Raw genomic sequence first — 25,418 nt, 5'->3', positions numbered from 1 at the left:
ATGATCTGAACCAGTTTAGCACAGTTCTGGACAATCCCACCCTCTTCTCTATCCGTTACCAGCAGCATGAGGTATCCAGGCACCACGTCCTCCATGGATACCTCCTCTTCTTCCTCCCCCAAAAAGTTTTTAAAATTAAAACAAAGTATTGTTGCCAGGGTCCTGAACAAGAACACCAACCCCTGACGTGCGGTCAGTCCAAATATCACATGTAAGCAATTGAGAATCCCATAATCATCAGAGAACTATTTACTAAGGAACTAAGCAAGGGAAGGCAGCATCTATTATTTATGCTTAAAAGTTGGGAGCTATTATCAGTTTTTTAAATCAGCTATTTTTGTGTTACATTATCATTTTACTGCTTCTTTCGAGCCATGCTTGGATTATTTGTATATAAGTTTGCCTTGTGTATGAATGCTAGCATAGAAACAGGCTTGCCTGAAAACTGGTAGGCTTGTTATGCAAGAGCCATAACCAGTCAAGAGTGAAGTTTTCAAATCAGTCAAGCTGATCACATTTCCCTAATTCTGTGCTCTGTGTAGCACCAGTCCAGTATTTATCCACTGCATTAGCTTTATCAGTTTTTACAATATGGCAACACCAGATAAATCAATTTAAATGCTGCACCCTCCTCAAAGATGGACTTGCATTTCAGCTTCACAGTAGCTTTACTAAATCTAATGTTGGTAAATGTAAATATGAAGTTTTACACTTATGTTTTTAGGGTGACTTTTTTGAAAAAGAGCCTTCTGTCTAATTGGGCATAAGAAATGTTAATATGCGTTGTCACTGTAAAAAACTAAATTCAAATTTCTACAAAGAAATTGGCTGCCAGCAGCTATGCTCCAGCTCATTAGACGAACGGCTGTTTGAGCAACAGATTTCTTTTAGGGGGGTATAAAATGGCTGAAACAGGAAAATGAACAATGCACCCTGATTGTAACCCAACTCTTCTGACATTACAAACTTTATCATTCTGTTTTTATCAAACTGTTTTGTGGGACTCTCCTGTATAACAGAAAACAAGGGATTATAATATTTGTTTTCCCCCTTTTTAATTCCATTAATCTTAATACATTAATTTCAATACATTATACTTTGAGGCAAAAATCTACTGTTTTCAGAGTGTCAGGGAGCCACATAGAGGCTCACTGCCTGTACCATGAGTAATAAAAAGGCACTGCTCATTTTGCTGTTTTGCCATTTCATTTGTACTCAATCAAACATCAGTTTGTTCAGTCCAGCTGGATGTTTCTGACCCACTTTAATAATTGCTAATTTGAAGCGATCATTTTATTGATCTAATGTCTGCTTTATGGAAGTTATTTTAGTGTTGTTTTGATTTGATCAGGGTTCAGAATTGAATTAACTGGCTCAAGCGTGGATTAGAAACAAATTAAATGGGTACAGAGTGAAATATAAATTTTCATATACAGTCCAGCGATTAGTTGAAAACAGAACTTTGCCCGTCTTTAAGTGCACCTTTAAACTTCCACTGCAGTTTAACAATTGACCTTTAAATGAAAACATTTCCTCTTATTCTATTATACTTAAAAAACAAACTAACTCAAAATCAGTAAGTCTGTGCCTTAACCTTAACAGCACTTCATGTAGTTGATTGATGTCTAAGCCATAATGAATAAGATCATTAATATAGCACCAAATAGAAACATTATATGAAATTATCGGATTAACTTTAATTTATCTTGAGTTCATATATATTTTTCAAGAGTTTTTCTCATATGTGTAATGCGTATATAGCCTAAATATCTATTCAAGTTGTCAAGCTTACAACCACTAGAGGGCAGCAAAGTATCGGATGGATTTCTCACAAAAAACTTAAAATAGTCCTGACAACACGAGCCCACAGCCTGGTTTAACCTAAAAGAAACTTTTTATTCTAACAGTGTAGTGACACTTTTTACAATAAGAAAATAAAAATATACAGAAGAAGAAAGAAAAGAAATTAGTAAACGCACTGATTGATTTTGGGTGTAGCTGTAAAATTTACCATGAGATTGTTTTTTATCTCTCGGTAGAAATGTAAACAGAGGCCACAGTGAATGACACCAAATCATCACGGAAGACTACGGGGTCAAGCTGCAGCAGAGTCTCAGCTTCAAAGAGCAAAGCTTGGGGTCACATTTCAAAGCTTAAATGTTGCAGATAGCGTATCACAGAAGGCCCGTCAAAGGAAAAACTATACCCTTTGCTTATTCTGATTTCCTACCAAGCCTTAATGTTAAACAAGCTAAACACTTAAACAAAATAAATAAATAAATACATAAAATAAAAATAAGAACATGTGGGGATTTGTGTGGTGTACTGTAGCAACAAAAGTTATAAACTCTGAAAGTGCATAGTTTAGTCATGTTTACACAACACTGGAGAACGTCTTAGGCACAACAGACAACTAGAGAAATAGCCACGTTTACAACACTTCGGGACATTTTGTAATATGTCTACATTTAAAAACACCTTTTACTGTTTTTTTGTTTACAATTGAATTTTTTTGTATTTTATGTGTTGAATAAAAATTATTTACAGCAGTACTTTACACACAGTGCCTAAGATTTCTACACAGAGACAAATGTTTGCAGTAAGACATTTGAAACTCAGTTAAGACTTACACAAGTGACATTTTCACATTAGGACAGACATGAGGACAGATCCTTTAAAGACACAGATAAGTACATAAAATTTTAGATTTGGGCTTAGTAAGCCAAAAAGGTCTGGAAAACTATTTATTGAGATCACTTTTTCAAAAATTATAAGAAAGTTTGTCCTTTTCATTTGAAGAAAAAACAAAGAACCAATAAAGGGAAGCTGAAGACCTTTGCTCAGATCTTAATTTTAGTGTTTCTAATATTTACATATATTTCTCCGTGGCTGTAATTTTTAACCAATGTATTCTTTTAATTTTAGAGTCAAAATTTGACTAAGCCAAACATTGACTGCATGTTTTGCATAAAAGGTTTCATAACTCTAAAAATATCAAGTTTTATAGACAAAGTCTGCAGCTGAGGGTATTTACAAATGTACAACAGATACTAAAGTATCTTCATAAAAGTATTGCTCATAAACACTGAATGGGTTTAAATGAATAGCAGTTTAAACACTGTGTAAACATAGCTAGCATCACAATTACAGACAGTTTCTAAACCTTTATCCTGCCATAAGTTCAATTGCTTTTTGGATAAGGACAGATCAAACAAAAGCAATACAGCATTTTATAAGACAGATGCATATGTCTGAAGAATTTAAGAAAACATTTTTCTTTTTAGTTTAAGACAACTGTAATAAGTTCAACATGTAAAGAATTTAAATAGTGCATAGCTTTTTTTCTTACATACTAATTTACAAATATACAAAAGAATTTGAGATTTTTTCTTGCAGATTTTGATGACCAGAAGCTTGTAAAATTAAAACTTCCAATCTGAAACAATGCAATAATCCCCTTTATTCTAAGCAGGAAAAATATGGATCTGTCAACTATTGGACATTAGCAGTTCTCACACTGAAGTTGTCTTGTGTTGTTTTAAGGCAAGAGTATGAACCTTAATAGTTGCTGAATAGAAACTTAGAAAGTCTAAGGTCTCTAAAAGTTGAAAGTGGTGGGAATAAACATTAAGATTTAGGGGACCTAACTATTTCTGGGTATGCAAGTATTGCAAAGAAGATAGCTAAAGAGGGACATAAAGAAAAGCAAAACAGCCTTAATAACGATTGAATCATTTCATCCATTCACGACGGCAGTTTTAAACTTTCTGTGAAAGCATAATTTTAACAATCTTAGAGTTAAATTTGATATGGAAAACAATTGAGACCACACCATGGTGCACAATCCTGGTCATTTAGACAACAGCTTTTTAAAATTTTAAATTATTTAGTATAATTAAATATGAGATTTATGGTCCAGACTGGTGTCACAGAGATAATTAAAAATATTTGAAGTCTAAAGGTAAAGATACATTTAATAAACTTGTTGATTTCCTTTAGAAGTTCAGAACTTAATTTTGAATGACTTTATTTTTCTCCTTCACTGATTATTGTCACAAGAAACTTCAGTTGTGTTTTTAACCTGAATAAGTCTTTAATAAACCGGAACCAGTATTTAAGTGCTAGGTAGCAGGAAGGTCTAAGCTGTTATAAGTATTTATAAAGTGGGAAATTTGTGAACATTTGTGTCAATATTGTTGCTTTGTTCATTGATATAAAATAGGGGGAAACACCTACTTCATCAGTTTGTCATACAAGCGGCTCTCTCAGATTTGCCTGTAAGGTTAAGGGATGTTGGTAGGAGGCAGAATGCAATAACTCCTCACTGGTTATTTCAGCAGGAACCACAATCATATTCTGCACAGGAGGCTCCTGAAGACAGTCTGTATTAAAAGGTTCTTGGCTTGTCAGAGTTTCTAAAGCCTCAAGCTCCATTTCATCAGCAAGGTCTATATTACTTTTATAGAGAACTCCTAGTCTTCGTGCAAGCAGCCCCTCTTTTTCAGGTGGATCATCATCGTTGTAATTTCTACCAATTCTTTTCAATCTGTGCATGAAAGCAGCATGGCGTATGCAGCGCTTCAGAAGATGATTACGATAAGCTCGTTGAAGGACCACAGCAGCTTGTTGCTCTTCCTTGTGGCGTACTGTTGTGGTAATTGGTGCAAAGGAGTCTTTTGTGGGGTTGCTAAGAATGAACTTAGCCTCAATGCTATCCCGCATTGCTGCCATCTCCACTGTGTCTCCCAGTACCATCTGTGTAACAGCCATCAAAACATCCAAGCAGTGGATCCTATCCCCAATAACTAGGGGCAGATCCATTCCAATCAGACGAAGCCGATTGGGTTTGGCGACCCTGAGAGGCTCCTGCAAAGTGTCACAAAAATCTGAAAGTCGACTGTACTCAATAAACATTGTTCCATCCAAGTCAAACTTCTCCCAAGTTTCGTTGAACATCTCAAAGTCTTCCTCGCAAAGTGGGTCACCGCTCTCTTCTTGAGCCACATTGAAGTTCTCCAGGATGATGGCAATGTACATGTTGACCACCACTAAGAACGAAACGATAATGTAGCTGCAGAAGAACATCATACCCATCCCCGGGTTTCCACAGTTACCCTTCACATCTGTGCCTGGATTCTCAAATTCAGGGTCACAGTCTGGAGGTTCCCTGTTCAGCATTGGAAGTAGAAGCCCATCCCAACCAGCAGAGGTTGTAATCTGAAACAAGCAGATAATGCTGCCACCAAAGGTCTCAAAGTTAAAAATGTCATCAATTCCAGCTTCTTTCTTGACATAGGCAAAATTTGACATGCCAAATATGGAAAAGATGAACATAATCAGGAAAAGCAGGAGACCAATGTTGAACAGGGCAGGAAGGGACATCATTAGGGCAAAGAGAAGTGTACGAATACCCTTCGCTCCTTTAATGAGGCGCAGAATCCTGCCAATCCTGGCTAGTCTGATCACTCTGAAGAGAGTTGGGGATACAAAGTACTTCTCAATTATGTCTGAGAGCATTGTACCTGAAATCAGAAAAAAACAAATATGTAATATACTAGTACAAGTTTTTTTTTTTTTTAGTAAAACAATTGTAAGACATTGTACCCACCAGCTATTGACAAGATGACCACAATGAAATCAAAAACATTCCATCCATTGGTGAAGAAGTACTGCCGCAACGCAAAGAGCTTCAATACACACTCTCCAGAGAAGACAACAATGAAGGCCACGTTTAATTTAAAGAGAAAATCCTCTTTCTCTGGGCTTTGGTCATCTGTTTCCACCATCATGGTCACCATATTGAGGCAGATTAGAACCATAATGAAGATGTCAAAAAACTGCTGGCTGATGAAATCGAACACAATGCCCTGGACCGGATTCTGTCAGAGAGATACGGAGAAGGTCAGTGAACTTTTCCAAACCATGTAATGAAAATGTTGTTCTTTGTATACTAAGCTCCTCTGTCATAAATTAAACTCAGGCAATCTTCAAGCTAAGCTTTTAATAATCTCTAATAGCGGTTTTTGAAATCACTTTTTACTCAGGAAATGAGATTTTAAGAATGCATCGTCCTGTGAGCTGCTGTTTCCTATTATAACACAGTGACACCTACTGGACCTATTAGGGTCTTACATATCCCTACAGAAAAAAAGCCCTTTCTTGATAAATGTATTAGAATTTATTTCAACAGTTGTTTCCTGCTGACCATTAAAAACGGGTGGAATTCTCTTATGTTTGTTAAGGGTCCATGATTTTCATAAACTGCAAAATTAGTAACTTACCGTTGGTCGTGGAATTGGCTTTTGTGGCTTCTTGGAACCAAGTTTCTTCATGGCCTCATAGTATTTTTTCTGTTCATCAGTCATAAAAATGTCTTGGTCTCCAAAGTGCACACATAAGACAAGATAAGAATTATTTGGTTGCTTAAAGTGCCAAATTGCTTTTTTTCTCAAGAAAACCATAATATAAATTTTTATTTTTACAAACTGTTTTCTTGAAAGTACTTATCTTTTTCTTTTGTTGATTGAAATTGTCAATAATGACACCAATGAAGAGGTTTAGGGTGAAGAAGGAACCAAAGATGATGAAGATCACAAAATATATGTACATGTAAAGATTGATTTCGTAGGATGGTTGCTCCTCAACCTAAATTGAAAAAACAGAAAATATTGGCCTGAAACACAAACACTTTTTAAATCTAAATTCTTTCATTTAGTCTCATAGTAATGCCTTATTAAATTACCATCAATCTCTGAAATAAATCTCAGTCTACTCTCATATTTATTGAAAATACTACTATAGGAGGAATTATTTGAATCAGCCAGTTAATCCTATTAATTTAAAGAGTGATTAAAATTGATAGATTTTTCAAAAATAATTTATTTTACATAAGACTGCACATAATCTAGTATTCTATGAGCTACTATTTCCACTAAAGTCTATAATATATTATCAAATGAAGATTTTTTTGGCCCTCTTCTGAAAACCAAAATTAAGGGGCAAAATGTTCAGGGTTAAACAAACATTTTATCCCTCTACTTATAGATACTTTTTATCATATTTGAAGGTGCCATTTTCAAAAGCTTACACTGGAAGCAACTGAAAAACATCAAAACCGAGGTGCACTTCCCATGTAAACAAAAGAAAAGGAGATAAATACCTCTCTTGAGTCCACGGCAGCATACATTATGTCCATCCAACCTTTAAAAGTTGCCTGTAATCATTAAGAATATTCTCAAAATATTGGCATCCAAAGAAAAAGACAATAAATAAATAAATAAATCAACTAAATATCTCAGCATACAATAAAAGGAATCCTCACCACTTGAAGCAGAGAGAGGTAGCCTGTCCCAACATTGTCGTAGTTGATTTTGACGTTAATCCAGCGAGCCTCCTGTGTGGCTTCTTCAAGTGCCAAGCACTCGGTTCGATTGTTGACCTCAGTCATGGGGAATAGCTCCTCTGTGGTGGTGTTGATGCAACGGTAGAACTTCCCCGCAAACAAATTGACTCCCATGATGCTGAAGATGAGCCAGAAAATCAGACACACCAGCAGGACATTGAAGATGGAGGGAATCGCTCCAACAAGAGCATTCACCACCACCTGCCCAAAAGAAAGAATCCTATTTCAATTACCTAAAAATATACTGTAGATTGCTAAGACAAAAAAAAAAAAACCAACATGTTTTGTTGATAAGGTCAAGAAAAAAAATCTTTTAAATTGTTTCAAACTGACTTAAAATTACTTACTTCTACAATAGCAGACAGCCATGTTGTGAGTATGGAATCAACAAGCGAAAAGGGGCAGCCAATCAGTGCAGTCAATATAAAGTTATTTTTAGACATGCAAATAACTAAAATAGTACTGTTCAAAGGAAATGTACGTACCCTCATGCCTTCAAATCTTGATAGCGCTCGAAGAGGCCTCAGTGCTCTGAGGGTTCTCAACGACTTTATCGGACCAAGGTCAGAATAGCCCATCCAATTTGCAACTAAGCTAATCAAGGAAACCTGCCAGAAAATAACAAAATTTCCTATTCAGGGGTTAGCATAGACTTTAGCTAATGTAAGACATGTCAATCTGTCTTTTTCTGTTGCATATTGTGCAGGCCAGCTTTGGAACTTGACAGCTACACTTACATCCACAATGAAAAAGTCCAACCAACACCAAGCGTTGGTGAAGTAGGTCTTGAAACCATATGCAACCCATTTCAGGAGCATCTCAATGACAAAAATGTAGGTGAAAATCTTGTCTGCAAACTCAAGAATTATTTTGATGGTTCGTCGCCTTTCTATGTATATATCTTCAAAGGCCTGCAAAAGAAAGAGGGAAAAAAAGTCAAATGTTTAAGAAACAATTCTGAATTAGTTGTAGTAATAACTGGCCTCACCAGAGCCCCACTGCTAAGGAGGATCATGAAAATGATGAAGGTTTCAAACCAGTCGTGTTCCACTATGGTGAAGCAAGTTTTTCTAAGATTCCACCATTTTTTGCCTTTGTCACTGGTGGTATCCACCGTCAAACATGGCCATTTGGTCACACAGTCTGCGAAAAAAGAGAAGGCACCCTTGGAATAATACACTTAGGCACTTTTAAGGTATTGCATAACAGTGAGGGATCATGTTAAATATATTTTCTGCATTTTTGTTAATACCATCAGTGAAGCAGGCCTCTGGTTCTTCAGGTTCCGGTTCCTCTTCTTCCTTCTTTTCTGGTTCAGGCTCAGGAGGATGATAATCAGCTGTGCTGCATACTGAAGAATCCCCGTCATCATACTCATTTGTAATAAAATGAAATATAACCATAAAATTAGTATCGGCTTTGGGCTTCTGCTGAAAACACCAGTGAAAAGTGCTACTCATAAAGACTTACTCACTTTTACTTTCTCTGGGATACTACTTTCATCTTCAAGGTTTTTCTGGAAAAGTTTTAAAAAGTAGTTTTATGCTTGTGTAAGGGGTAATTTATCAGTTAGTGAGACTGTAATGTGTTTGTAATTGCATCACCAGCACAATATCCAATGCTGGTGGACTGATGGCAGGTCGCCAGTTTATTTTTCTCTAAATCAAGCTTGCTAGCCAGCTTATTGAGTTACCTAACAAGTATTAGGTAGATATCTACTTAGCTAATTTCTTGTGACACAGATCTTCACTTTTTTTTTTTTACCGTATTTTGTTCATCATCTCTCCGCAGTGCACTCTTTGGAAGTTCATTATCTTCTTCATCATCATCCTGCTCCCCATCATCATCATCATCAACATTATCACTCAGATTATCATAATCTGATTCTCCTTCAGCGATTGGGACTTTCAGATTGAGCTCTCCATCCACCGTGAATCCAGAGGGTTGGCTTTGCACCGGGCCATCTGAAATCCCATCTGCTACTTTAAGAGTCAGACAGGCGTCCAAATGATTCATTTCCATTTCCTCGGTTTTAGGCTTTCCATCGTCCACCATGTCCTTATCCGGCTCTTCGGGCTTTTTACCAAGTATTTGCTGGATTCGCTGTATGAGAAATGCTTTTAACCAATCGATGCCTCGTGTGATTCTCCCAATAGCAATCTGCAGATTGTTCATGTCTCCATCGTCATCCCCTGCTGATAGGTTGTCTCCGCTGAATGAGCTGAGCAACAACGCCAAGAAGAGGTTCAATACCTGAGTAAAAAGATTGACGGAGGTAATGCTTTAAATTATACTTTAAATATTTTACAGATGTGAAAAGCACGAAAATGAATACAATTTGTAGCTAATTACCGTAATTAGTTTTTATAGTCCCTGCTGCTATGCAAGTCCCTTTGAAGGGACTGAAGCAAATAGGAAACATGTCACATTAATAAACATTATGTTGACAGCCTGCTATTGCAGATGCAGCTAAATTTAGATTCTTAAGTCTAGTGATCAATTTCTCACTTCCCGTTTGCCAGGTTTGGCGGGTTATCATGGTTACATCGACTAGTTGATCTATCTCATTCTGGAACAAGAGCTGTGAATCAGTAAAGACAGCTAGCAGATAAACATAGCTACACAAAGGCAGAACCAACAATAAAGGAGTAGAAAAGAACAGGCTATGATTAGAAGGACATACAAGTGAAGCACAAATTGATTTTCAAACTCACCACACTGTTTTAGATACAAACACAATAATCAGACAACCTCATGGCAACAACTTCAAGGGGGAAAAAAGGGAGGTGTGACTTTGGCCACGGCGTGGTTTAATAGTGTCAGACGGGTTGTCTGAGTATTTCAAATGTCGGATATGAATGGGCCGACTTGTTCCAGATGCCAGGAATGCAACAGAAATTCAAATAACCATTTGTTACAAGCGACATCTGAGGAATACCATCTCTTAACGCTGCTGATGGTGTAGCGCTGGTGTGAGGGACTTGTTTTTGGGCCCACTTTCAGCGTTGTTGAAACATCATAGCACTGTACACATCTTCTGATTGCTACTTCCAGCAGGATAATGCACCACGTTGCATCATCTCAAACCAGATTGTGTCAGCTTGGATCAAGTTGTTGTTGAGTCAATGCAATGAAAATAAGGCGGTTCTGAAGACCCAAGGGTAGTCAAAACCAGCAATAGCAGAGTGTAATAAAGTGACCAATGAGTAAGAAGTAAGAATTCCACAAGCTTGTAAGAAATACTACAGGAATATTATGAAATCATTCATGTATTATTTCAATCTGATCCACTAATTTGACTCTTTTAAAGACATCAACTTACGGTAGCTCTTTTTCCTGCTCATGGGGGAGCATAATTTATCTCTGCATCAGTTACTATCACCTCTCCTATCAAATGACTTTCACTGTGCACCCGGTAAGTCTCTTTGCTACCTGAGCTTTGCTTGCTCAGCTGTCTGTGTTTCTTCTCGAAACAGTAGCTAGCTTACTAGAATCAGATCTAAGCACGTGTAGAATCAAAACCTCTGTTTGCTGGTTTCACGTGATTGGATCCACATAGAAAACCTGTATTTACCAACATTATTTGCCTTAATTTCAATTCGCATTTTGTATTAAATCACCAGCTTTACGAGATTGTAGGATATAAGCAAACTACATTTAGCGCGACGTAGTTCACACAATATTTCAGTTAGGACTTAATGATGAGTCATTTCCCTTTTATTTCTATGAATAACCTGACAGGAAACCGTTTTGGCTCTTGCAATTAAATATGATCCTGAAATAATGTCTGTCAGTGATCCTTCATCAGGCCTTGTTCCCTAATGCAAATATAAAAGGTCATGGCTAGTATTTTTATGCTGTCAACATTCACAATACCTCTCAATGAATTACAAAGAACATCTTTTTTTTACATGAATTAAATTTGAGTTTGACTGGCTGTTAGCTTACATATTTTCAATATGTTAAAATATGCAACTTAAGAACTACTTAAGAATAAGGATTTTTGTGTACAAACTGTGTGTGTGTGTGTCCTGGCTGGCTGAGGGGTTAACTATACACCATAAAGACAAGCTGTTCACAAAATCTTGATCCTGACACCAATCAATTAGATAACTTTATTAGGAAATGGATTAAATAATTTGATTAACCATTGTCTTATCCAAAGAAAGAGTCAAATTGAAGGGTGAAACACACTTAAAATCTTGTAAAATATCTGATTGATATTTTGTTCAAATTCCCCATCACTGCAGCATAAAAAGTAATTATTCCACTTGCAAATCTGAATATTTTAAACTTAAAACAGAATTAGAATTAGAATCAAGGACTTTTAAACTCACCACTAGATTTCCAATGACCATGACCATCATGAAGACGATTAAGCACATCGCAGGTCCAGCCACCTCCATGCAGTCCCACATCGTCTCGATCCACTCGCCACACAGAATGCGGAAAACGATGAGGAAGGAATGGAAGAAGTCATTCATGTGCCACCGTGGCAGCTCACAGTCTGAGGAGATCTTGCATACGCAGTCCTTGTAGTTCTTTCCAAAGAGTTGCATGCCCACTACAGCAAAAATGAAGACGATGATGGCCAGCACCAAGGTCAGGTTCCCCAAAGCTCCCACTGAGTTACCAATAATCTTAATGAGCATGTTGAGTGTGGGCCAAGACTTTGCCAGTTTGAAGACACGAAGCTATCACCATCACAAAAGAGAGATAAAGACATGCCATGAAGAAAAACAGAGGAACTTTCAGGCAAGTAATTGTTTTTAATTTGAGGGGTGCTGAATAGTTATGAGCAGTTAACATTGTATCCACAGTAAACAGCAGTCAGCAACATCTCAGTTTGAACAATAAGAGAAACGTTATCAGCATTGATTTAAAATAACGTTAAGCCAAACATGGCCCATTCAGTTAAAACTTGAACTTAAACAACGCCGCTAGCTTCTAAAGGATGAACTAAGTCAATCATAATTATTTTCTCTCTCTTACCAACTACTTTTCCTTTATCTATTGTACAGATATCCTCTTCTCTCCTCAGCATAAACATGTTCCCTTAGGTTTTGTGAAACGAGTTGAAACTAATCTGGTTCCAAAAGAGTGAACAGCAGAGATGTTGACCAAAATTAAGATGCCTTTCACCATCTGAGAGCTGATTTGGTCTAACATTACAAGCTGTCAGATTGACCTGTTGGTTCTGAAACCATTGGCTTAACTCTTTTTTGCTTCTAGTTTTCCCTTCTTGGATTTAAATAGGTTATGAAAGTCCAAATTAGACTAATTTCATACATTTTCTCTCAACATCTGAGACTGCAACGGATTCTTAATAACAGTTCATCAAGAAATAGCATGTTGCTAAAAACCACCAATTGTTTGTCTCAAGGCTCTTATTTTTTGGCTGCCTGGTTTTTACTCAATCAGCAGCAAATAGACAATGATTGATTAGTACTAGATGTGATTTTCAGTACTAATGAAAGTATTCAACACAACTTTACTTGAAAAAAACATAGCAATAATTTTTGATCAACATTGTTTCTTACCAAACGGAATGACCTTAGGACTGATAGACCCTGGACATTTGCCAGACCCAACTCCACCAGGCTGAGAGTTACAATAATGCTGTCGAAAATGTTCCATCCAACTTGGAAATAGTAATAGGGATCCATGGCGATAAGCTTGAAAAACATTTCAGCTGCAAAGATCCCAGTGAAAACCTAGAAAACATAAATAAAACTCAAAAGGTCTGAGATCTTGGCACATTTCCCTGCTAGATTGAATGTAGTAAATACATACCAGATTTCCTACTGAGAGCATGTTGTCAAACTCTGGGGTCATGGGGTAGTGCTCCATTGCCATAAAAAGGGTGTTGAGCACAATGCATATGGTAATAGCGAGGTCAACAAAGGGATCCATGACCACAAAGTGCATCCACTTTTTAAAAACAATCCAGGTGGGGCAGCAATCCCACTTCAAAAACATGTCGGCAAATTTGTACCAGCAAGGTGGACAGGGTCTCTGAGCCTCCTCCAACTCTAGACAAAAACAAACAAGAGAAGAAGACATATTGTACTTCAACAATCTTTAACATGGTTATAATGCTAATCTTTGCATGTCTGTTGCAACATCCTTTGTGTGACAGATATGTTCATGTCATTGCTGTTTCACTTTGTTTACTAGGCTAAAATAGTCCAAGCTTAACACCACAAGGGCACGACATCAAATGTTGACAGGGATTTGCAAGGGATTCAGCATGATTAGCCTCACCACGGGAAGCCAAAGAGAATGGTAATGTTCTCTTTAAATAAAATACTGGTCACTAATTGTATCTGGTTACTAATAAGGTGAGTGTAGAGATCTTAGGATGTCAAGTTAAATGTAATTGTTACAGAGGTAAAAACAGTAGTTGTAATGGATGAAATTGTGAAACTTTTAAGGCTGTTTTAATAGTCATTAAGTCCTTGTTAGTAGACTTGATTGTTAATATGTTTCAGTCAGCATTGGTTATGATTCCAAATGTCTGGGACTGTTATTTTGTGGGTCAGCTCCAAGGTTAGAAATCTCTAACTTCAAATATTCCCACAGACTTACAACAAAGTCTGTGACTAATCTCACTCAAATTATTGACAGAAATTAAATATTATATTTAGGAATTGTGTGTGGCAGTTGTTAGTGCCTCTGTACCTTCCATGGCAACTGCAGACAGCACTGTCACAGCACTAGCAGATCTCTTTTTCAAGCCAGGTTCTTCCAGATGAAGTGTGCTGTGCATCGAGCCCAGTGACTTCTCTTTGACTTCATAATCTACAGCAGACTATGGGATACGTTTAGAAATTCTTTGAATGATGTGAAATAAACAATATTTTCGCAGACCACAATATGTCTTCTCCTTTTATGGGGTAAATGTAAGAGCAACCAACCTCCTGCATAGTGGGTGCTCGAATCATCAAGCGAGGAACAACTCTTCCATTGCAGTCATTCACAGCCTCACCCTGTTTGAGACCATGTCCATTATCTTCCGTCTCAGATAATGTGTGTTGACTCACAGACTTCTTACTGGTCAGGGTGGCTTGGCTTCCATGAAATTGTGCCTGCCAATTAAAACACTGCAATGTTGACTGAAAATATGCTGTTTAAATATGGGTATCCATCCTATTCATAATAAAAAGAACTATGGTTGTGTGAAGACAGAATTAAAACAAAGACCAGTCAGTATTTTTCTTGTCATGAGGTTTTGGACTTTGGTTTTGTGTTTTGCTTTATTTTGCTGTTTGTATTTGGCTCCTTTGTTCTCTGTGTTCTATCTAATCCATTTCCTAAGTTTAACATTATATCCTTGCCTTATACTTCTATGTCAACTTGTTGCTCACACCAACATTTCCCTGTGGTTCTCTTGTGAAGTATTTATTAAGATGGGTTACCAGTGGATCTTAGCTTTTTTTTCTAGGTTTTTATTTTAAAATTTTAAGGTAAAAGTGTTCATTTTGCCTGCCTGTCTTTGCAAGTTGAAAAAAACCAAGCTGGAAGACTTTAAATTAACTATTATTATCATCATTATTATTAATTATTATTATTATTATTAATCATCTTGTGACGTTTGTCTCATTAATCAAAAAAATTACGCCATGTTTGAAATCTTGAATGAGATCAAATAAAGTGTCCAAAAGAAATTTAGAAACAGTTTACTGGGAAAAAGACATGTAATTGTATTGATCTACTTTCAATTTCATAAGAAAAGTCTTTTTAACTAAGAGTTTATAATTTATGGATGAATATGACTTGCTGTAATTACCTGCTCTTGATTTTTTAGTTGTTCTAAAAGCCGCTGGAATTCTTCCTCTTTTTCGATGGCCTCCAGTTGAGTTGCTTGATTCTGTTCATAATAAGCCATGGCTACCACAGCCAGGATGAGGTTGATGAGGTAAAAGGAGCCCAGGAAGATGACCACCACGAAGAACAGCATGTATGTCCTCCCAGCTGCTCGCAGAGTCTTTATAAGAGAAAAGAAGCTGCAAGAACTTAGGACAATTTTCTCACTATAAATGTAATCACCGAAACAGACAAATCACAAAGAAACACAGAAGAAATTAAGTTCCAACCAGCTGGAAAAGATTCTCCCAGAAGTCCTGTGTCATGAGCCTGAACAGAGCAAGGAAGGCCCATCCAAAAGAGTCATAACTGGTGTAGCCAAAGTTAGGGTTCCTTCCAGCCTTCATACATGTGTATCCTTCTGGGCACTTTCTATCAGCAGGGGGAAAAAGTTAACTAACAACTATTGGCACCTTTCTTGAAGCACATCTGTCTTTAAATCACTTTAATCAAAGATTCAATTTATTCTACAAAATATGCTGTAATTTTCGAAACAAACGGCAAGCAGCTAAATTACATTAGGAATGATTTTTGGTAAAACATACCCAGCATCAGAGCTGTTGCCACAAATCAGAGCATCTTTGCTGCCTTCTGTAAAATACTGATTTTCTGTAAGCAAAGAAGATAATGATATTAACTCTCCTGTGAAGAAATGTTGCCATGAAATAATGACTAAAGCAAACCTGGAAACATACCTGGATTTTCAATATATTCAGTAAAATCAAAAGAACTGTTGGAGTACATAGACTCATTTACAGCCATGGTAGTGTTGAAAACGTCATTCATCAGAATGGGCCATTGCACACATTTGTGACGCAGGTTTCCCATGAAAAGCTGGAGGCCAACGAGTGCAAAGACTGCAAGGGCAAAAACGGTCAGGACCATGACGTCCCCCATTTTCTTCACCGACTGGATCAAAGCCCCCACTATGGTCTTCAGGCCTATGAAACAGTCACTGGACATTAACCAACTAGAATAAAGCAACTGAAAATAAGCCGTTGTTGTTACATAAAGAACATTTAAAGACAAGTTCAATATGAAGGCGGTTACCAGGAATTACGGTAATTGTTTTCAGTGCTCGAAGTACACGAAATGTCCTGAGAGCTGACACATTGCCAAGGTCAACAAACTCAGTAATGTAGCTAGGAAAGAATGAAAAGAATAAAAATTAAACACCCAAATAAAATTACAAAAAAGCATAACATCTAGTCATGCTTTTGTTATAATATCGCTACTATAAGAAGTCTGTGAAATACAACAGAAATTGATACAGTAGACATTTTGGTGTGATTGGTTTAAAAATGACAGTAAGTCACAAAGTATGCACTGAGTAAACTGTTTAAAAACTTTAAGACATTTCTCATTTCATTCGATTTTCTTTTGAGAGCATCAGAGCTTATAATCTCTAATATGGTCTGTGGATAATGTTCTCCAGATTTTCTCCATCACTCCATCCAAAAGTAGGCAGCTTTTCAAGCCCTTGTGTATAGTGGTTTTCATGTTAAAGATTTCTTCTGAACTTGCTTTTCTGTCATATTTTTCATCAGACTTTATTGTCAGACAAAGATGACTTGAGTAAATATAAAAAACAGTTGTCAAATTATGATTTTATATATACAGACAAAAAGCCTATCTATATCAACTCTGCAATATCTAAAAAGTACTTTCCTCTTAACCAAATAACAGATTATGGCACCCTTGATAGCTACGACTTCCGTCATGCATTTGCATGAATGGTCGTTGAGTTTTGTACATCAATATGTCTTCTTTGCAGACTTACTTGAATTCAGCCATATTGAAGGGTTTTCAAGCACAATCAGCCTGTTAACGATTCCAGTGTTCTATATGAATTGGATTTAAGTCTGAAATTTGACTAGACCACTATAACATCTTTCTTCCTTCTTTCTAGAGTCATTCAGAGGTGTACGTGTTCTTTTCTTAACCTGCTGCTTAGTCCAAGTGAGCATAAGATCATCAATGGATGGGTTGACATCAGAATCTTCTAGTAGAGAACAGACTCTCTTCTCATTTAGTAAAATAAAAAGCAAAAACAAAAGGAATATGCACGAGTGCATGTTCCTGACATAAACTGCTATTGCACATGCTTTCCTCTCAAAAACAAATATTGTTTAATGGATGACATTTTACGCCATTTTTCTTATTTTGGTATTCATACACTACACAGTAGGTTGTTATGGTCCGGCACAAGAACAGGAAATAAAAAGGCTTCAGAAAGCCATAAATACTTCTACTTAAGATCACTAGAGAAGACTCCAAGAATAAAACTACTTTCAGATACTTACGCCATGCTGATCACCATGAAATCCAGCCAGTTCCATGGATCTCGAAGGAATGTAAAAGAACCAATACAGAAACCTCTTGACAACACTTTGACTGTAGCCTCAAAGGTATAAATTCCTGTAAAAACATATCTGAAAAAGACAATCTGTCATAAACGAGAAAAAGCCCAGGCACCAAAATGACCAAAAAACAGTAAAATAAAACCACTTACTCCACAGTTTTACTCCATGCTGGTGGGTTGCTCATCGTCATGAACACACAGTTCGACAGAATGGTAATCATGATGAACATGCTAAATAATTTAAGTCAGGATTAAGGAAAGATGCTTAAGATGCATACAAATCTTTTGCTTTTATTCATCAAATTGAGTAAAAAAATAAAATGAAAATGTGGATGTTACATAGACAAAAGGATATGAATGTATGAGAATTTTGATGGATCCTCTCCTGATCACACTAAAGGGGCTGAGAATGTAACAAGCCGGCTCAGCGTTGAACCTGTAAATCGTGTTCCCTTTGCTGACCACGACAAATGTCTGAAAAACAAACAAATGTACTCTGAAAACTAATTCCCGTCTAAGCAACATTGCAGCAAATCTTTAGTAATGACAAACGATAACTATTATAAAAAAAGAAAAAAATTGGCAGTTTATGCATACAAAGAGAACTTAAATGTTGGATGAAGGATGCAGTTGTCATTGCAGACATGTAGGATGAGTAATACATGCTGTCACATTTTAACGTCCTGTGATGCAGTGACAAAGTTGAACCTAAGCACTACATGTGGACAATTGTTGTGTGGCTCTGCTCAAATGGATTCAGACTGACATTCTGGGCTTTGTAGAAGGGGTCCAGGTCCTCCAGCGGCGTGTTGAGCAACTCTGGAGGAGGGTCTCCATATATTAGGGGTAGGCTCTTTCCAGCTTCCAGATCAGGGTGTGGCCCCACTGGTTCTCCCTCGCCATGGCCTTCTGCTGATTTCCTCCTTTCCTCCGCAAGCCTCTTGATTTCCGCCAGTGATTCCTGGGTAAACGGGCGGAAGACCGCAATGCCTGGGGGAGGGAGCAGGTTCGCCATCTTTGCATCGCGAAGGGAGATAACCACACCGGGTACTCCCTAGATTGAGCTGAATGAAAAATAGAAAGTAAGAACAAAATGCATACCTGTCTGATGTGTCTCAAAAAGCATTTAGCCAATGTTCTTCAGTTAAACCCAGATTGAAATTGTATGCTTTTGTGAGCATCCTTCACCAAAATAATGTGACATTATATTATTGCTGTTTTAAAAAAAAAGAAGAAAACATGAAGATGTATTCATCCAATATGCTTGGCATAACTGGTTTAAAACATTTATAAATCAGGAGATTTGATCAGTATGAAGTTACATGCTGTCATGCACACATCACCAGCCACACTTATTGAAACCAATGTTGAAGGTGTATGAAAAACCTGAAAGTAAATGTATCTTCTCTGGTAACAGCAAAATTATTGTCATTATTCCCCCCCAAAAAACTTTTTTAACACCATTAATTCAGTTATACATATATATATATGCAAAGAAAAGTTTTTTTTTTTTTTTTGTTACTACCAAAATGTCATAACTCGGTGTCTAATTATTAGTAATATCTGCCTTGGCTCTGGGATACACCACACAGGAAAAAAAGATGTGTGTTGATTTTCATAAGGAATAAAACTAGTCATCTAAGCATGAATATTATTACAAACATTTTTTGATCCTCACAAAACAATAGTCAGACACTCTGCATCAAGATATTGTAGAGAGCAGCACTAATGGATCCATCAATTACAGTAAGTCATCCAGATCGTGAAACAGCAAATCAGTCACATTCTGGCACATCATGTTTGACAGTCTGTTTTTCTTTACCTGAAAGTCTCTGTCAGATGTAACAGGACGCTCACTGTTCAAAATGTTCAACTTTGTCTCATCAGTCCACCGAATATTTTCTTCTAAGTCTTGGGGATAATCAAGATATGTGTTTTGTTTTGAGTGTTGCTAGTGAAAATGGATAACTTTGTGAAGCTTTTTTCTGTTCTTAAGTTGATCCAATGATTAGGCTTTCTGCATTTTAACAAATTGTCTTTGCTCAACATTTAACTTTTCTCAAAGATTTAAAACAGTTCAGTGTGGCATAAAAAACAAAGGCCACTAAGTTGCCATAGCAACAATTTCTTCAAAGGCCTATCTATGAATCTTTATTAGAGGTCCCAATTATTGTGAAGGGTGTTGCAATTGTGTCAACATTTCTATTCAACAAATAGAACAAATACCCCTTTGTGTGCACTGTTCAGTCCGATGGCTAGGGGTAAAATGAAGGACTAACTGGAGATTTAATCATAACCTGTCAAAAAATGTTAAGAGAAAGTTACACTAATTGCTTTAGAGTATTCCAAATGCTGCATGTGGTTAAATCTTGTTTTCTTATAACAGCTTTTAAAAACACACTTACCTATTCAACATTTAAAATCAGATCAAGTCTCCCAGAAAATACATTATAGACAAGGCATAGATCACAAAAAGTGTGCAAACAAACTAATTACACACTTTACAAAAATCAGTGAAAAATGATAAGACAAACCCATGTTCGGCTGAGTGCAGACATGAATGCATTGAAACATTTCTTTGAATCGTGCCACTTGAACACAGAATCATGCATCCTGTGCAGAGACGCACACGCTCGCAGAGATACGGTGGCTGCACAGCTGCTCCAGGCAATCAGGACGGAGCATCGTGTTTCAGAAGCCCGATGAGTCTGCTCATTCCTCCCTCGCTCTGCGTCTCACATCCCTCTGATAAACAGGACAGCATGCCAGCTTAGCTTACTGACTCTTCTCTGCTTCCTTCTAGTTTACACGGGAACCTGAACACACCAAGCCTCTGTGCCTCTGTCTCAACCCTCACAGGTGACACTAAAGGCTATCTTTCAAGCAGAAAAATTATTTTAACCCGATCCCTACTGAAAGCTGCCTCTCTTACCCAGCACACACCTGACCCTGGCCCTAGAGTTCCCCTCTTTTTTTGTAGCCTGAAATAATCAGTTACAACAGAGATTAGGATGTCCAAAACCACCTTGCTACCTGTGCATTTTTATTCCTTTCCTGGGCCCTTCACATCACTGCTTTTCAAAACTCCCATTCTGGGAGCTGTGGGCCCCACTTCTCCCAACAGTGAGCCAACCTTAAAATACACATCATGAAAGTAGATGTGTTTCTCATTGGCCTAATGGGGAACATTTCCTGATTACATTACATCAAGATGTAACTGCTGAAGCCATCAAATGTCCACTTTTAAAGATCTCAAAACTGAAAGCCTGCCAATGTCAAAAAAAAAAAGTCCTATCATTAGACTGTTGCCTTGTCCTGTACAGGGGATGAAAATGAATGTTTTCTTCATAATCTGTACCAGCCACTCAAAAATCTTTGAAGCAAAGTCTATTTTTGCATAATCTGTTTTAGTTACAAAAGAAATCTGATCCAATCTAATTGCTATTTCTGCCAAAACTCTACTCTACTTTAATTATGTTTCTGTAGTCTAATGTTAGATTTATTTCCTAATCCCCAGTGTACTCTCCCTCACCCCCTGTGCCACTTTTTCTCTTCCTCCCCTCAATTTGCTTCCTGTTCTCCCCTTACATCTGCAATCTGTTTGTTCATCAGGCTAGGTCTTTTGTCTACTTATGTTTTCTTTCAAAGTCTGTTCCCAGTTGTCTACTTTCCCCGGATTTATGGTTTGTGTTTTCCTTGTGGTTTTTATAATAGTTTTTTGTTCTTCATTTTTATATTTAAATCTTCAACTACATTCGACAACTCTAGCCTGCTGCTTTTGGGTCCATCACAAAAAACACATCATGACAACACTGGGATTAAGAATCTCCTTTTGGCAGCGTCAGTGAACCATTAATGTGCATTTGCATAGAGAAGTCGAAATCCAGACCAAAATCCAACATTTAACTGAAAATCCATCACAAAACTTAAAAAATATTGTCAAATATTTTAGTCTACAGGTGGGCAAAATCGATATTCATATGCATGGGACATATTTCAGATTTTCTTACATAAATAGGAAAAAAATCTCAATTTTGCAGAATTATTTTATTGTACTCTCTGTGGCAAAAGGGGAAAAGGTTCAAAACATATTAATTGTTTTTCCATGATAATGTCCTCCATATCTATCTAAACTGTAAAAATGCAATAATTCTGTTTTAAAAATATTGCATTGGGGTACTACTTGTTTATAATTTAAGATATACTTGTGTTAATTTACTTTGGTATAACTTGACATAACCATTCTTTTGTCTCTCTTCAGTCTTTACTCCCTACACGCTTGGTTTATGCATCATTTTTCTTTTTGTGGAAAATACCTGCAACCTCTGAACTGGTTCATGCAGATGGTCACCCATCCTTTGCCTGGCTCTGCTGGTGTACTTTTTGTCACTTTACATGTCTGTAAACCAAATTAGGAATTGCTGGAAAATTGAGAAACCATTTTTCCAGCAATTTTTCCAGCATAGTCCTTTTTTCCCTCCAAGGACTATGGAGGAAAAAAAACGTGACTTCAGAAACCTTCCCTGGTAGTAATACATATGTATCATTTTGCACGTTAGCAAAGACCAATATGACCTGTGACATTCTGGCTGAGGATATAGACGGGGTAATGTAGACACTTCTCTGTCACACTAGCCAACCATGGAATGTGAATGCCAATATTCGCCTCCGGAAACAAGCCCAACTAGCTTTTTGGCTTTTATCACAAGCCAGTGTTGGTTTGTAGGGGTGAGATAAGGGTTTCTGGGTGTTAGAGTGGGCTTACCTGACTTACGGCTAACATCCAAAGAACATCTTGTGTGACTCTATTGCAGATCTTTGGACATTTACAAATCCAAGCAAGAATTTGTAGAAACACTGTCTAAATGATGTTAGTTAACTGATAGATTTGGACATTGAGGAAACAACATACCCACATTTTTTTTCACATTATTACCACAAACACAAAATATTTTTCGTAGGTTTACATTTCATTTCAATCCAGTGACATCTTTTAGTCTTTTTAAGTATGTCTGTGCCATCATTGCACATTTGCTCATTCACACATTCATATACAAAATAGCTCAAGCTTAGAGTACCTGTGAACACTGATTCCAAAGTCTTGCCAAAGATTCCCAACTGACTGTAGATCCAAGCTTTGACTGGGCCATTCTAACATATAAATATCCTTAACTTAAACCATTCAATTGTGGCTCTGGCTGTGTGATTAGAGTTGTTGTAAGATGAACCTTCATTCCAGTCTCAAGTCTTCTGTAGCCTCTAAAAGGTTTTCTTCAAGTACTGTTCTCTATTTGCTACCAGTTACAGTCTCAGTCTCTACTCTGACAAGCTTTAGCGTAACTGATAGTTTTCTAACACAAGAACCTTTGTGTTTGTAGACCAAATGTTTGCTCTATGAATACTTTTATTTTAGATATAAAATCCCTATACACAATTTCTCCTGTCTCAAACTGACCCATTTGGCCTTTGTACTGACTGGACAGACATTTGAGATTTGGAAGTGATATGGAGAATATCCCTTCCATCTCATGATGGACTGTGGGGAGCTATTAGCTCCAAAAAACACAGAAAACCAAAAGCAAGCTGCTTGTGTCTAAGTAATAGTAGTCAGATTTGAGTATGTAACTATATATGTAAAGAAATAGGTTTATTTATTAGGAGAGAGTTGCAGTTATGCTTAACCTTACTTCACCTTTTAAATACGGAGTCCCAGCCAAGTAGTCACATGGGCTCACTTGGTGAAAGAAACTCAAAACCAACACGTTCTGAGTCCAAGTACATGTGATGCAAGATGAACAAACACTCCCAGGCAGAAGGAGACAACGGAAATGTGCACATTTACATACAATACCTGGAATAAGTGCTTAGGAAAAGCAGAAAAAAAACCTAAGCTAAATATTTATGTCAAATCTCAGGAATCAATGCACATCAAGAGCCTAAAGATGTTCTCCATCTGGGGTGAAATTTGTATCAGCCCTACCGCTGGGCCTCCATGAGCCCATCCTGTAATATAAGAGTTTCAGGTTCTCTGTTGACAGGATCAAAAATGAACCCCAGCCTCTAAATCTCCACCATGTCCAAAGATCTGCTCTAACTGTGTGCCTGGAGGCAGGTTGCCTCCAGGCTCCAACATCACTGGTATGGGTAACATGGACTAACGGCAGAGAAATGGTTACTTATGAGCACCCACGGCATCAAGGGATATTGCCAATTTGCCATGAAGACACAGGCTAAAAATAACACTTTGCCTCTGTGGGATAAGGTATTAAAGGGGTGGGGGGAGGGGCACAGAAGATTTCAAAGTCTTCCAACATTGTATTTAAGGGAAGCTGATCATCCACCTGCCAGGTGACGACAAAAACCTGAGCATAACAACCTTTTTTCTACAATATTGTGCAATAAAATTATGATCTTCACTGACAACATGCACATAAAAGCACTCCTTTAAATATTCCTGTTAGACTAAACGTTGCAGGTGTTGGAATAAAAGCACTCATACTCACAGAAACGAGACAGATTTTTGTTTTGCTCAGCTTATTAAAATTAAAAGTGAAAGACACAATGTCCTTATAGCGCTCTGCTTCTAAATAAACTCTTTCAGACAGCAAAATATTATAAAATTTGTAGAAAACTGTAACTTAATGGAGTAAAAATAGCAGCCCAACCATAATTAGAACAAAAAAAGGATCCCCCTCAGCATTCTGTTTTCTTCAGAGAAAATTAAACTTGGTAATATGTGACCAGATTTCCCAAAATTCAACTGAATTTCCAAGTCAAGGACCGTAAATCTGCAGCCTGACAACCAGCGAGTTCATGTACTATACCAGCATGAGTGTTGAGTGTTTTACCTTGCACAAATATTCCACCAAATCCTCAATCCCTGTGTATCATAAAAGTATCTCCTTAAGCCGCTTTTGAACGTTATTTCCCCCGCCTGTGGCAGCCGTGGCGGGTTACGGGCCAGCTGTTCTGACGCACTCAGGATTCCCGCAGTGAAACCGGAGGAGCTGCTCCAGGTGGGGTCAGATCAGACCTTTGACAACGTCCCGTTCCCACACAGCTGGTCGCTCAGGAACATGTTTCCCAGAACGGCCGCAAACTCAGTTCAAAGGAGGAACGCAGATGTCTTGCAGAGTGGCTCCGTTCACCTGAATGAATGGCTACTTCTGATGATGCGCATGATACCCTCTGCTGCCTTCGCAGCCTGCAGGTGCACATAAGTAGACCTTAATTCACAAAGTGAAATTCATCAATGTTAATTTTTTGCACACGGTTAAAGCGATTATTCCCCAATAACCGTGATTAACTAGGACTTACAGCCAATACGTCCCCAACATTTAATTGGACTAAATAAATAAATAAATAAATAAATAAATAAATAAATAAATAAATAAATAAATAAATAAATAAAATAATTAAAGTACAATCGTAAGTATGGATTTAAAATGTAACCACTAGATGGCAGCAGAATGCTTATAAAGTTTCTGTGCATACTCACTATATACCATTATGTAATGTAAGAGTGCTAAAATCTAAGAAAAAAGTAGAAGTATTTTCAATTTTTATATTTTTTGCCTAAACTTTTTTGACCCATATTTTTTTCATTCATTATTTAACTATTTTATAGTGCTACTTTGATATTTAAATCGCCATTTTACTTATTTGCTGCATTTACCAAGCGTGTCAGTTAAACTACCTTCACGCAAAAAAAAAAAAAAAAAAAAACAGAGCAAAGAATTTAGCTGCAACAGAAAAGGCAAGTAAGAGGTCGGAACTGTTCGAGAAAGA

General features: G+C 37.2%; 1 protein-coding gene across 2 annotated transcripts; it reads right to left on the bottom strand.

Annotated features, from left to right (window-relative positions):
- Positions 1-1,886: 1,886 nt before the first annotated feature.
- On the bottom strand, positions 1,887-24,711 carry LOC102233459 (sodium channel protein type 4 subunit alpha A-like). 2 transcript variants are annotated; one of them, XM_014469253.2, is made up of 27 exons: positions 24,479-24,711; positions 18,397-18,694; positions 17,986-18,104; positions 17,781-17,870; positions 17,572-17,700; positions 16,319-16,410; positions 15,964-16,209; positions 15,814-15,877; positions 15,499-15,640; positions 15,192-15,389; positions 14,320-14,490; positions 14,084-14,213; positions 13,196-13,434; positions 12,943-13,116; positions 11,740-12,096; positions 9,167-9,655; positions 8,877-8,918; positions 8,655-8,775; positions 8,391-8,545; positions 8,140-8,313; positions 7,888-8,010; positions 7,322-7,603; positions 7,160-7,213; positions 6,508-6,645; positions 6,282-6,386; positions 5,609-5,879; positions 1,887-5,522 (listed from the first exon to the last, which is right to left on the bottom strand). In XM_014469253.2, exons 2-27 carry the CDS (start codon positions 18,643-18,645, stop codon positions 4,249-4,251), a joined length of 5,628 nt encoding a protein of 1,875 aa, XP_014324739.1. In that variant the 5' UTR covers positions 18,646-18,694; positions 24,479-24,711; the 3' UTR covers positions 1,887-4,248. The 2 variants fall into 2 exon arrangements, with proteins under 2 accessions (XP_014324739.1, XP_023197287.1); XM_023341519.1 differs by lacking the exons at positions 15,964-16,209; positions 16,319-16,410; positions 17,572-17,700; ... (2 more) ...; positions 18,397-18,694; positions 24,479-24,711 and having other exon boundaries at positions 15,499-15,636; positions 15,814-15,862.
- Positions 24,712-25,418: the final 707 nt, after the last annotated feature.

Source organism: Xiphophorus maculatus, chromosome 10 (assembly GCF_002775205.1).
Source record: "Xiphophorus maculatus strain JP 163 A chromosome 10, X_maculatus-5.0-male, whole genome shotgun sequence".
In the NCBI taxonomy this organism is placed as follows: Eukaryota; Metazoa; Chordata; class Actinopteri; order Cyprinodontiformes; family Poeciliidae; genus Xiphophorus; species Xiphophorus maculatus.
Note: the sequence above shows the minus strand (reverse complement) of the source record. Positions and strands in the feature narration are given on the sequence as shown.